At 31.1% G+C, this 13,165-nt stretch overlaps 1 protein-coding gene across 1 annotated transcript; it reads left to right on the forward strand.

Moving 5' to 3' along the window:
• Positions 1-10,827: 10,827 nt before the first annotated feature.
• Positions 10,828-12,957, forward strand: LOC110673928 (exopolygalacturonase clone GBGE184-like). The gene is made up of 5 exons (XM_021837177.2): positions 10,828-11,062; positions 11,159-11,461; positions 11,584-11,873; positions 12,107-12,323; positions 12,404-12,957. The coding sequence occupies exons 1-5, from the start codon at positions 10,859-10,861 to the stop codon at positions 12,629-12,631; spliced, it is 1,242 nt and encodes a 413-aa protein (XP_021692869.2). The 5' UTR covers positions 10,828-10,858; the 3' UTR covers positions 12,632-12,957.
• The last annotated feature ends 208 nt before the right edge of the window (positions 12,958-13,165 follow it).

Consider the following 13,165-nt stretch of genomic DNA (forward strand, 5'->3'; position numbering starts at 1 on the left):
AATACATATGATACGATTTTTGAAAAATCATTATTAAAATGTATAGACTTTAAATATAATAAATTTTTTATAAATAATTTTTTAAATTTTATCAATAATTTTTTATTTACTAATTATTTAATATATACATATAATATTTAAAATAATATTCAACCTTTTTTAGCATAACAAAAAAATTGAATTAAAAAAATAATTTTGAAAATATATAATTTGATGAGCAAAATTTTATAATATATGAAATTATAAAGAATTTTAAAATTCTTAACTGATTCTTTTGCTCTGTATTCTCCAGCTTTTTCTACTTAGCATCCTTTGTTCTAAGTAAGTTACACTAGGGAGGCCCAGTTGCTAGGGCTTAGCTTGCAAAATTTTTTCTAAATTTTATAAATAAATTGAAAAGTGCTTATAAAAAAATATTTAAATTTTTAAAAAGATATAGTAGAAAAAGTTTTAAATTTTTGTATGTATAATATTTTAATAGTTGAAATTTAAACATATTTAAATAAAAATTATATTTAATATAATAAATTAATTTTTATATAAAAAATTTTCCTACATAGTAATTTTTTTAGATAAGGTGGCATGCTCTTATAAAGCTATTTTTGAAGAGTTATCTTTAATATAGAGATTAAGAAATCAAATTTGAAGAGTTAATTAGAGGGACAAGAATCCTAGAGAAATTTGGTCATTCTATTCCTACCACGGTACCACTGCCCATTAATTTGTTCCGTCGTTGTTCAAAGAAATTTCTAATACTATAAAAAGAAACCCAGAAGAGAGAGAGCCATAGAGAATATCCATTACACTTGTACTGATTCCCTTCAGATCAAGGCAGGGCTCGTTTATATTCAAATTGTCTAAAGTTGGGATTCTCCAAAACTCACTTATTTTGAGAGAGAGTTTCTAGAAATGGTAAGATTGTTAATATTATTATTATTAGTATTATTATTATTTTCTAAAATTAAGATATATATGATCAGAATGGAAGGTGATAATGGAATCTAAAAGAGAGCAAAATAGGAATGGGCCATCAAATCAAAAGGAGGTTAGGTAGAATTAATTTAGTGCATCTTGTTGGATTAAGTCCAAGATTTCACTCTTCTTTAAATAGTAATAGATATGAATGGAACAATAAATAGAGGGGAAAAAAATCAGGAATGGAATCAAAGAAAGTTGATAGGAAGCTAAAGACAGTTCTTTATTCCAACTTCCAAGAGATTTTCATAATTAGGCCAACTGAAAATATAAGTTGAAACCAACAGAGAGGCCTCTATTATACATAAGGGAGCTTGGCCTTAAATCCTTAGCAGGTATCAGAGAAGCATAAGGCAAAAGTAGTAGTTACTTGTTTAATTTAAGTGATCTAGTATTGTTATTTTGCAGATGGCACGTCAAGAAGATTGCCTTTCGAAAGTTGGATTACAAGGGTTTGCACTACTTGATTAGTGGCACGGCAGGCCCAAGAGGGTTCCAGCTCCTCAAGAACGCCAACAACCATACTATGATTATTGTGTAATCAGAGTTAATCTCAGGCCAAAAATGGAGGCTAGTATTACCTCCGAAGAGGCTGTTAAATATGAGATACCTCAACACTACTATATTGGCATGGCAGCGAAAGAAATTGTGATCGCATTTTATTCTAATAATTAGTTGCTATATAATTAAATAGTGATTTCATCGTTGACTTTAATTTTATTTAGACAAAGTTATTAAAATTAAAAAAATAGACAAAATCATAAAGCATGAAAATTTTGAATTTTTTATTCATTATTATAATAAAAAATGTGGGGGGTTAATTTAAATTATCATACTAGCAACAATAATCGATATTTTAGTTAATTTATTTTGTTGTTTCAAAATTCTATCTTTATGAATGAAAAACTATAATATAAAACTAATTACATTTCACATATATTAATCAATTAGATATTTTAAATTAATTAAAATATATTTTTAGATTAAAATAAAAATAAAGACAAAATAAGATTAGCTTTCGGATTTGAACAAAGGTTCAAACACTCAAAACATACTATGGGATACATGGCTAAAACCTGACTTATCATGGCTAATCATATATTAAATTTAATTTTAAATTAATTTTAGTATTCATATTTAAAAAATTAATTTTTAACTACAATTTCATTAATAATGTGAAACGAATTGTAAATTGAGAGATTCCAGACTGGAGAAAGTTCCTGGAAAAAGGATTTTTCTTGTTAAATTAAATTAAATTAAAATTTTACTATATGTTAACCAAAAACGATTTGGCATTTGCCTTCAGGCTTTCACCCAAAACGGATAAACTTTTGACGTCGTGATGAAAAATTATAAAATAAAGCCATGATTTATGAAATAATAAGCCAATAAAATAATGACATATATATATATAAATGAGTTTTATAAAATAATAAATAATTAATAGTGTCGAAAAAATAACTACCTTTTATGTCACCTTGGCATTTAAGCATATTTATATGATTAAATTTATAATTAATATAAATCATTCTAAAAAAATTATAATTAATATAAAAATATAAATTTAAAGTCAAATAAAATTAAGCAAAATGAAGATTAAGTGATTAAGAATTCTTAATTAATGGTCAGAGGTTTTTTTAGCAAGGTAAAACTTGAAAGTTTTATTGCATAAATAATGAATAAAAAAGATCCCTTTTGCTTCCCCTGCCCTTCCACGTTAGGATCGTGGTTCTCCGACCTAGCTTGGGGCAACTCTTTGTCACCTGGATTGGATGTATAAAAGTGTTGAGTTGTGGTTTTTGCATACCATGGTGATATTGGTGAGAATTTCTGTTCATCTAGGATGGCTTGAGTGCTGGCAAGGTGTCTTCAAGCTTAAGGGGTGAGTATGGTTTACTGAGGAGCTTGTCAGCTAATGAGCCTTTAGGTCGACCCAAGGCTATGCAATAATGAAACGACTTAGATCTCTATGTGTTTAGTTTTCTCTCCCTGCCAAAGGATGTTATAATAAGTGAGTACCTATGTTAGTTCCTTCCTTTTTGGCTGTTGTTTCTTCTGTGCTTTGCTGCCATCCCTTTCTAAGCTACTTTAGGCGGTTTTAGCCTGGAGCTACTTAGTATGGTTGAGGTTTGGGTGTTCTCTTCGCATTCCATGCTCATTGGGGGGTTGATGGTTCCTACTCAGAGAAGGCGGCGCTACTATTTTGTTGAAGAAACTGGTTTTTTTGGGGTTGGGTTTGACCCATTCTAGCCTAGGGTTTTATGGTTATGGGCTCTTTGGGCTGGCTTTATTCTAAACTAGTTTCGCATACTTGTAGGGAATTCTTAGGGCCTATTCACTCGCAGAGAGCTATGGTAATTTTTTGAAAATGTTTTATAAGAAAACTAGAAAATATATTTTTATAAATGAAAAACTGATTTTCCAGTTTTTAAAATTCTAAGTAAGAATTACAAAATAGTTTTAAGTTGTTTACGGTTGTTTTTCTTTATGATAGATTTATTGTTTTACAACTATTTTCCAAATAAAATTTATAACTTTTTTATAACCAAAATTATACTATAACTTTTTAATATTTAAAATTGAATAATTATTTAAAAAATATTTATTTATAATAATAAATAATTAATCATATTATTGTAAAATAAATAAATAATATATATTAAAAATTTAAAAATAAAATAAAACTTTTAACATATTTTATAATTATTTCTTTTTTTAATTATAAAAGATATAAATAATTTTTTAGAATTAAAAATAGCGTTCTATTATTTATTGTGAACACATGTTTTATAAAAATAAAAATTATAACAGTCTTAAAAAATAGAAAATATAAAACAATAAACTGTTTTCCACAAATGAACAGATTGAGTCTTGGTTTGGAATTAATTGCTTGTATAATATTTGCCCTGTTGGGGCTTGTAACGCAAATGTTTGCAATAAAAAAAAAATTAATAATTACTTTAAATTCAGCTTTTTTTATCTTTCCTGGTCAAAAGACTTTTTTTAACTTTTTCTTGATCATAAAAGACTTTTTTTTACTTTCTTTGGGGTTTCTTGGAATGAATATGTTTTCATTCGAATATCTTATATTGTCACTCCAAATCACAGACCTTGTCTACCCATTGATTTACGATAACAACTTGTGTTTATAAAACCACATTCACATTATTTTTTTTTCTTTAAAAAATGTGTAAAACGGAAGAAATAGAATTCAAAAAGAAAAGGAAATTAAAGGTGGAATTAATTTGGAGCATCTTTTTCGATTTAGTCCAAGATTTCACTCTTCTTTAAATAATAATACATGTGAACGGAACAATAAACTATAGAAGAAAAAAAGAGGAATGGGATCAAAGGAAGTTTATAGGAAGCTAAACCCAGTTTTTTGCTCCAACTTTCAAGCGATTACGCTAGTTAAAAATATAAGTTGAAATCAATAGAGAGGCCTCTGTTATATAAAAAGGTGTGGCACCCTAATTTTTAAATTAATTATTTTATAGATAAATATTAATATTTTATTTTATTTAAATTTTAAAAAATTATTTAAAATTTTTTAAATTTTAAAAATTGGATTTGATTTTTAAAAAATGTGAAATTTTGATGATTTTTAAAAATTAATTTAAAAATCACGTAATAAAATTAAAAATATATTTAGACTCTATAAATTTTTCTGAGTTTTATAAAATTTTTTCGAAATTTTTGGGCTTCATTTTTTATCTCAAGGAAAAGTAAAAATTCAATTTCGAGTATCCTGAATAGAATCAATCCGAATCAGACCGATCAAATCGAACCGATCCCTTCCTTCTCTCTCCTCAACACCCCACTTCTCCCTCCCGTTTCTCTCTCCTCCCTCTCCCTCCGCGCCTGCCACCTCCTCCCCACCCCTCCCTGTGTCGCTGACGACCTTCCCCGTCGCCGGCTGGCCTCCAGGCCACTGAAAAATCGCACCAAAAGCTCCCCAACGCACACGCGGTGCTTCGACTTCCCGGGTTGATTTCGGTCTATCCAGCCATCGATTGGACCGAGTCTTGTTCTAAAACCCATATACACCTCGAGAGCTTTCCATAGACACCAATAACACAAAAATCCATCAAGCGATTTGTCCAATTTTTATCCGGGAAGTTTTAGCCCATTTCGACTTTTAAGCTGGATTTCTCACAAACCCTGAACCCCACGAAAAATTCGAGAGTAATAGAGTGCTCTCCTTGACGAGAGCTTCGCGGCAATAGCCATTTCAAATTTTTCGGACATCATTTTACGGTGGGTCCCGCAGAACTTCGCAGTATTTTTCCGAGTATTAAATGAACTTAATAAATTTGCAAAAATTATGTATTAACCCTCGTGTTGTGGGCTTCAAGTAACTATACTCGTTTAGAGAAAATTCAACAGTTGCTCGGGTCTGCAATTTTGGGCCGGCCAGCAGGCAGGCTACCTAGAAAACTTCATAATCAGGTCGAGGTTATAGGTTACCCCACCGTTTTCCGATGTGCCAGACGCGTCCCAAGGGTCGAAATTGGCACGAGTAAACCCGAACCCTCATTTTTCTTAATTATCTAGTGCCTAATTTCGATTAAAAATCTATAAAATATTCGTGATAGATTATAAAATTATAATTTATTTTGAATTAGCTTAATAATATTGCTAAGGACAGTGGGACAAAATTTTAGAATTTTTAGAGCTCATTTGAGTAGCTTTTGAAAAAGGGTTAGTTATAGGGACTAAATGGTAATTTTTCAAATTGTGGTTGTTGACTGTTTGGATGGGCCCAGGAGGGGCCATGTGATGTGATTGAGCTGTGGTTGTGTGACTTGTGGATATAGAAGTGTATTTTGAACCCTTTTTCAGGTTGGGTAGGTCTTAGGTATAGGGGAGACTCTACCAGATTTTTGGCGTGACTTAAGGTGTCTTTAATCCTTTTTAAACTTGTATTGAGTGAAAAATATTAAATAATTATAATAAAATTATCAGGTGAGCATGGACAGCCTTCTTCTTCCGCCCAGCCGCCGCAATGACCTCGGTTCACGTCTGTGAGTAAAATATTGATTTTAATTATAATTTTAATATTATTATATGTTCAGACATGCCCATGCATCACTTATAAATATATATCTATGTAGTTAAACACTATACACGTTTTATATTGCATTTTTAATTGATGAAGTGCCATGAATGTTATTTTATGGTAATTTAGAGCAGTGTGCGTGTGTTGGTATGCGTGTGGTGTGTGGTGTTGAATATGGACAGGACGGATAGACGCGGTTGGAGCTTGACTCCCTATCTGATCATTTTATGGATAAATCAGGGTAGGCACAGCTCAAGATGATCTCGTTAGCACTCACATTTGGTTTATTAAGTGAAAGTCCGGCTTGAGATGTACTCGCTGGCAGAAGTTGAATTAAGAGAGCTGTATAGGGAATCAGCTCCCATATATAAATTGTTTGCATATTATATGGATGCGTGAGTGCTCCAAATTATCTTTTTGCTGTTATGATGTGATTTGTATAAAAATTATTATGGTATTGCATTCTACTATTTAGGACGTATTAGCTTTAGATAGCTATAGAAATTGTAGTTAAAATCAGTATTTTACTCTCTGAGTCGAACGCTCACTCCTGTTCACCTTATTTTTCCAGGATACAGGAGATTTCTTGTTGAGTAATAACCTGCCTCTCTCCCTTGCAGGTCATCTATTAATGTCTATGATGTTTTATATAATTTACTAACTTCTAAAATTCCGTATGTGTTATAAGTACTTTATTTGATTTGGGTTTGTATTATAATTGTCACGTTGGTCTGTAAACCTATTAAATGCATGCATGACTGTATTGGGTAAGGGAGCTGAGCACTCATTGGATTTTATGACATTATGAGTATGTAGAGGGTGAGCTGAACTTTCCCAAATGATTATATATTGTGCTTATAGGTCGGGCGAAACAAAAACTTCCTGTTATATGGTCTATGTTATGGTCGGACTCTATCCGGTTGAATTCTTAAAATTGGGCTTAAAATTGGCCTTAAGATTAGGTTAAGGAATAGTTAGGTTATTACAGGTCTCGGGAGCTTTAGGCTGACCTAGGTTTTAGTGCCGGTCCGGCCCATAGGTTGAGTCGTGAAAAAGAGGTTTGGCTTTAAACCCTTGATACATATCAGAGAAGTATAAGAGCTAACTAGCTACTTAATTGTTCAATAATTTGGATGTTCTAGCATTGTTATTTTGCAGATGGCACGTCAAGAGGATCGCCTTGCAGAGGTTGGATTAGAAGGGCTTGCACTCATGGATCAGTGGTACGGCCGGCCCAAGAGGATTCCTGTTCCTGCTCCTCAAGAAGACCGGCGATCATACTATAATTATCACGTAATTAAAGTTAATACCAGGCAAAAAATGGAGGCTACTATTACGTCCGAGGAGGCTGCTAAATACTTTGGTGGGGTGGTCATCATGGATTATCGCAACAGAAAGGAATTCTTTTGATATTTTAAATTAATGTATATCCATATGTTTTCCTATGTTATTTTACATAAAATTATTAAGTTTGGCTTGTTCCTTTGTTTTTAATAATAATAATAATGAGTATATTTGCTATTTTATGCTTTCCTCGTTCGTCCTTGTAGTATAATAATAGCTTCTGTTATAATAATATTATGCTCTTCAAACTTGAAATGTATTCCTAATATATTAATTAGCAAAACCTTTTACATTTTCACCTTCAGTATATAAGTGTTCGATGCTTTTTTTTAAAAAAAAAAAAAAAAAAAAAAACTTATCAAGTTTTTACAAATATTGTTAAATTCTTTTTAATTTTATTAATAATATTTTAATTGCATTATTATGTGGAAAGTAAAAACCATAAATTAATTAAACAAATTTTTTATTCTAATAATTAAATGCTACAAAATTATTAATGGGTGTTTGATATGAGTGCCAACAGGATATAAGTAGGATTAGTTCTGATTTAATGATGGGAGATATTTGTGCAATATAATAAAAAAAATACTTCATAACTAAATAGTGATTTCATCGTAAATTTTAACTTTAATTAGAAAAAATTATATGAGTGCCAACATGATATAAGTAGGATTAGTTCTGATTTAATGATCAGAGATATTTGTGCAATATAATAAAAAAAATACTTCATATAACTAAATAGTGATTTCATCGTAAATTTTAACTTTAATTAGAAAAAATTATTAAAAATTGAAAGATAGACAAAACTATAAAACATGAAAATTTTGAAACGTTTTCATTTGTTATAAATAAAATGTGGGGTTAAATTATCATGCTAGCAACAATAATCAATATCTTAGTTAATTTATTATAGAAACATAAAATGTAATGAATAGAGGGGATTCGTTCTTTCAAAATTCTATCATCATTCTCATATTCAGAAAATTCTAGTATAAAAGGTTATGAATAGAAATTGAATCCCTTAACTCATATCTTAATTAAAGATTAGGAATAGAGAGAGGTAAATATTAGTTAAAAAATCAGTTTTGCTATTATATTTTGTATAAATTATTTGTTTTAAGTTTTTTATATAAAATTATAATAATAATAATAATAATAATGAAATTTTGTATTTAAATTTATATTTTATCTTTATTTAATAAAATATATATTTTTTTTAAATTAAAGTTAATTGGAGGAACAAAAATCCTAGACAAAACCCATATCAGGATAGATTAAAACAAAGAAAAAAACCCATATCCATCTTTTTTTTTTTCTTGCCATCTTTTTTCTTTTTTTTCTTTGAAACATAAAAAGATGGATATGAAATTTGGTCATTCCATTCCCACCACGTCACCATCCGCCCATCAATTTGTTCTGGCATTGTTCAATGAAATTTCCATTACTATAAAAAGAAACCCAGAAGAGGGAGAGCTATATGGCGAATATCCGTTACTCCTGGACTGATTCGTTCAGATCAAGGCAGGACAGGGATTCTCCTTATTTTGGGAGAGAGTTTCTAGAAATGGTGATATATATATATATATATATATATATATATATATATATATCACCATTTCTAGAAACTCTCTCCCAAAATAAGGAGTGCCAGTGCCTTGATCTGAACGAATCAGTCCAGGAGTAATATATATATATATATATATATATATATATATATATATATATATATATATATATATATATATGATCAGAATGGAAGGTGATAGTGGAATCTAAGCCCTTGTTTGGGTGTGTGAAAAATAGAGAAGGAAAATAAGTAGCGAAAAATAAAAAAAGATAAAGAATGATTGGTATTTTTTTTTTATTTGGAAAAGAAGATATAATAAAGGGAAGATGAAAAAAAAAAACCTTTATTTTCCTTTTGTTACTTTCTTTCTTATTTGGAGAGGAAATAATAAAAGTGTGAGAAAAAAATATACTTATATATCAAAATTATAAAATTATTTTTTTTTTAGTTTTTTTTTTAAATATATAGGGTAAAACTATAAATTTATTATATTTTTTTTCTCTTTATTTTCCTTCCTCTTAATCCAAACAAGAACAAAGAAAATAATAAAAGAAAAATATTCTTTATTTTTTTCTCTTTATTTTCCTTTTTTTCCAAAAAAATTTCCCAAATATAGTGTAAAAGAAATAAAGCAAAATAGGAATGCACCATCGAGCCAAAATGATGTTAGGCGAGCTTATCAAAAATCCATTCACAAGTCAGGCCGTATGTTCCTTCGTTTTTTTATTTTATTTTAAACACAGGAACATAGTTGAATTAAAAGATAATGTTTAGAGAGAAAAATAAATACCGAAAAGAAGTTAAATGAAATATTGATAAAAATATAAAAATTAAAATAAAAATATAAAATATTAAAAATATAAAAATTATAAATGAAATTTACATAAAAGTATAAGACTGAAAAAAATTATGTTAGAGGGACAGTAATTTTTTTTAAAAAGAATATGCTAAAATTTACAAATAAAATTTTAATTTTAAAATGTTTAGGAACAAATAATAATATTTTTTTTAAAAAAATATATATTAAAATTTATAGGTGAAAATTTAATCTAAAAAAATTTGTGGGGCTGAGTAGTCCCGCTCCTGCATTTGAGAACTTCATTAAATTAAAAAAAGGAAATATAGGAGCATTACCAAGAATTTAGACATAGTCCAACTCAAAAAATAGCATTGTAATTCCCTATTCCTCTACATACTAACAAGTTTGAGGAGAATAAGAAATGAGAAAATACAACCATGGAATAATAATCCCCTTCAAATTAAGTGGAGAAACATAAATGTCAATACATTTTCCATGGCTAGAAATTCAACAGGTAAGCACCTGACACTATTTTTAACCGAACAGAGTAGATGGATATAGTACAAATAAGCTTGCCTGAACATCACTGCAATAAATTGATTTCTTTTTGGTGTATTTGGGTCTGCAATTTTATGCAGTTAAGACAGGTTGACAACAAATATAGCAGCACCAGAAAAGAATCTTTGTCATTGACTACACAATCTCATGATTTGGGTGTTGGCTCTGGAATTGAGCAAACCCTCCTCTAAACCTGGAAGAAATTGCGACTTGTAATTGTTTAGTGCAATGCCGGTGTTAAATTGGTGGCCAATATGGCCTAAAACGGAGAAGCAGCAGACAATTTTAATAACACAGACACAGAGCTCATTATTCCTAAATCCAAGGGAGGTGAAGCTAATCAGGGCAAAGATGCAACCAAACAAACAACTAACCAAAAATATCCTATTGATAGCTTCTATCTGCACCAATCTGTTTGGCAAAATCCATGCTATAAAGAATGAGGCATGGAAAGAGAACTTGTCACAATCTATCGATCAAGCCTCGTTATCGGGGCTTCTTATTTTTTGTCTTATATAGAGAGAAAAAGAAGCCTACAGACTGGATTTGAAGAAGAATGTCTATGGCCATAACAAAAAGACTCTTGGCAAATGTCATTCTTCTCTTGTGCTTAGCAATGGCTTCTTTTGAGGCCAAGGGTATGCGCGGTGCCATTATTAGACCTGGTCCTCGCGCTGGTCGTAGAAGAGATCCCAGTGAAAAAATCTATAACGTTGTACATTTTGGTGCAAAAACTGATCCACGAAAGGATAATGCATTGGTAAGAGACTTGACTCTTATCCTACGCATAAAGTATCATAATTAATTGGCCAATTTCTCTGAAAACAACTGAATTGCTGGTTTGTTCTCTTTGCAGGCTTTCATTCAGGCATGGAATGCCGCATGCAACTGGAGAGGAAAGGCAAGGCTACTTGTCCCGAGGGGGATTTTCGTAGCCTCTTCAATGGTATTTGGGGGACCGTGCAAAAATACAGCTCCCACTGTTTTTCAACTTGTGGGAACTCTCAAGGCAGTATCGGATTTGAGCAGCTACGCAGAAGATTTTTGGATGATATTCCAAAATGTAAATGGCTTGGTAGTTACTGGAACTGGCACCGTTGATGGCCAAGGCCCTAATGTATGGAAATATAACAATCATGAAGGCAGTGTTTTTCCAACAGTAAGCACCTAAAACTTTCAGAATATATTTTCCTAATCTGTAATTTTCTTAACAAGCATTAATAGAAGGTTGAAATTCATAACGCTTGTTCTTGTTCCTTGTGCTCTTTTCTACTGGTGCAGTCTATTAAGTTCTATCGCGTGGCAAATGGGATTATAAGACGAATCAATTCTGTTAACCCCATGGGATTCCACATTGGGATTGTTCTTAGTCAGAATATTAGAGCCAGAAATCTCCATTTAATAGCTCCTGAAGATAGCCCCAACACTGATGGTATCCATATCAGCCAATCCAATCAAGTTAAAGTAGCTAGAAGTGTCATTGCTACTGGAGATGATTGCGTCGGAATGATTCATGGAAGCACCGATATTAGCATCAAGAAAATGACCTGTGGCCCCGGACATGGCATCAGGTAAGTCCCTATTCAAGCTGGTTTTAGTAACTTCAAATGAAAGATATATATATATATATATATACCGAGTCTCCCATTTCTGCTGTTATCTTTCGTTTCACACTGACCCATTTCCAGTTATAATAGTCCCAATTTATATTTCAGTTGATAAAATCCAATTAGTCTGGAAGATTTTGGCAGTGTTTTATATGTTTCTATAATCTTAACATGCATGTTTTATACGTCCACAACAGTATTGGAAGTCTTGGGAAGTACCCAGATGAGAAGGATGTAAAAAGCATCCTTGTGAGAAACTGTACATTAAGGAACACTGAGAATGGAATCAGAATCAAAACATGGGCAGGATCACCTCCAAGCCAAGCTACAGCCTTGACTTTCCAGGATATCATTATGCACGACGTTAAAAACCCCATTATTATTGATCAATCCTACGGATCTAAGTCAAAAGCGGTTGGTTTTCTAAGACATAATCACCTTCACCACTTAATGAACAGAAATTAAACTAATAATTATTCCATGTTTGCTTGCAGCCATCAAAGGTACAGATCAGCGACGTTAAATACATGAACATTAGGGGAACCACAACCTCAAAAGTTGGAGTTGATATTGAGTGCAGCAAGCAGTTCCCCTGTCAAAGAGTTCATTTGGCTAACATCAATTTGAAATACACTGGTGCTAAAAAACACACTTTCTCTGCTACATGCCAAAATGCAAGAGTAAGCTATGCAGGCATGCAATTCCCACCACCGTGCCGATGAGGGCTTAAATTTGCAATAACAGCCTTTCCTGCTTAAGCATCATTTGTATCAATTGGTACAGTTAAGGAACAAGGCAATGGAGCTTTGGATCTAATAGAAATTAATATTACATACACTTTATTAGCATCATTGCAAAACTATTTGTCTAATACATATGATGCGCACCATCGGTTGGAAAGGGCTAGTAAGAAAGCTTTATATTTTCACCACATTGGCTTGACTGCACAAGTCAACTTCAAATGCAAGAGGCAATTGCAAAAGTCTCAGTTTACAACAATTTTTAAATGCCTAATTCTTGTCAGTTTCTCAAAATTAAAGACTAACTGATTTCAAGCTGATGAGTTTGAAAAAGACAGAGCAATTGCAATTATTTACAACCAACAGGAATTAGCAACAACCCAAGATAATTTTAAACTTTTTCATCTCTCTTTGGAGGTCTATATATGAAGAACCCCAAATTTGTTAGCTTTCAGTTGTTTGCAATTCCAGATTTACTCGTAATTATATATTGCTCATCAAGATGGCAAAAGGATT

Source organism: Hevea brasiliensis, chromosome 15, assembly GCF_030052815.1.
Source record: "Hevea brasiliensis isolate MT/VB/25A 57/8 chromosome 15, ASM3005281v1, whole genome shotgun sequence".
Taxonomy (NCBI): domain Eukaryota; kingdom Viridiplantae; phylum Streptophyta; class Magnoliopsida; order Malpighiales; family Euphorbiaceae; genus Hevea; species Hevea brasiliensis.

What these genes read in the sequence shown, in the direction of transcription:
- LOC110673928 (XM_021837177.2), top strand. Translation starts at nt 10,859, where the DNA reads ATGTCTATGGCCATAACAAAAAGACTCTTGGCAAATGTCATTCTTCTC. An exon ending in AAGGCAGTGTTTTTCCAACA is followed by an intron (nt 11,462 to 11,583) that starts GTAAGCACCTAA and finishes CTACTGGTGCAG; the next exon opens with TCTATTAAGTTCTATCGCGT. An exon ending in GGCCCCGGACATGGCATCAG is followed by an intron (nt 11,874 to 12,106) that starts GTAAGTCCCTAT and finishes CGTCCACAACAG; the next exon opens with TATTGGAAGTCTTGGGAAGT.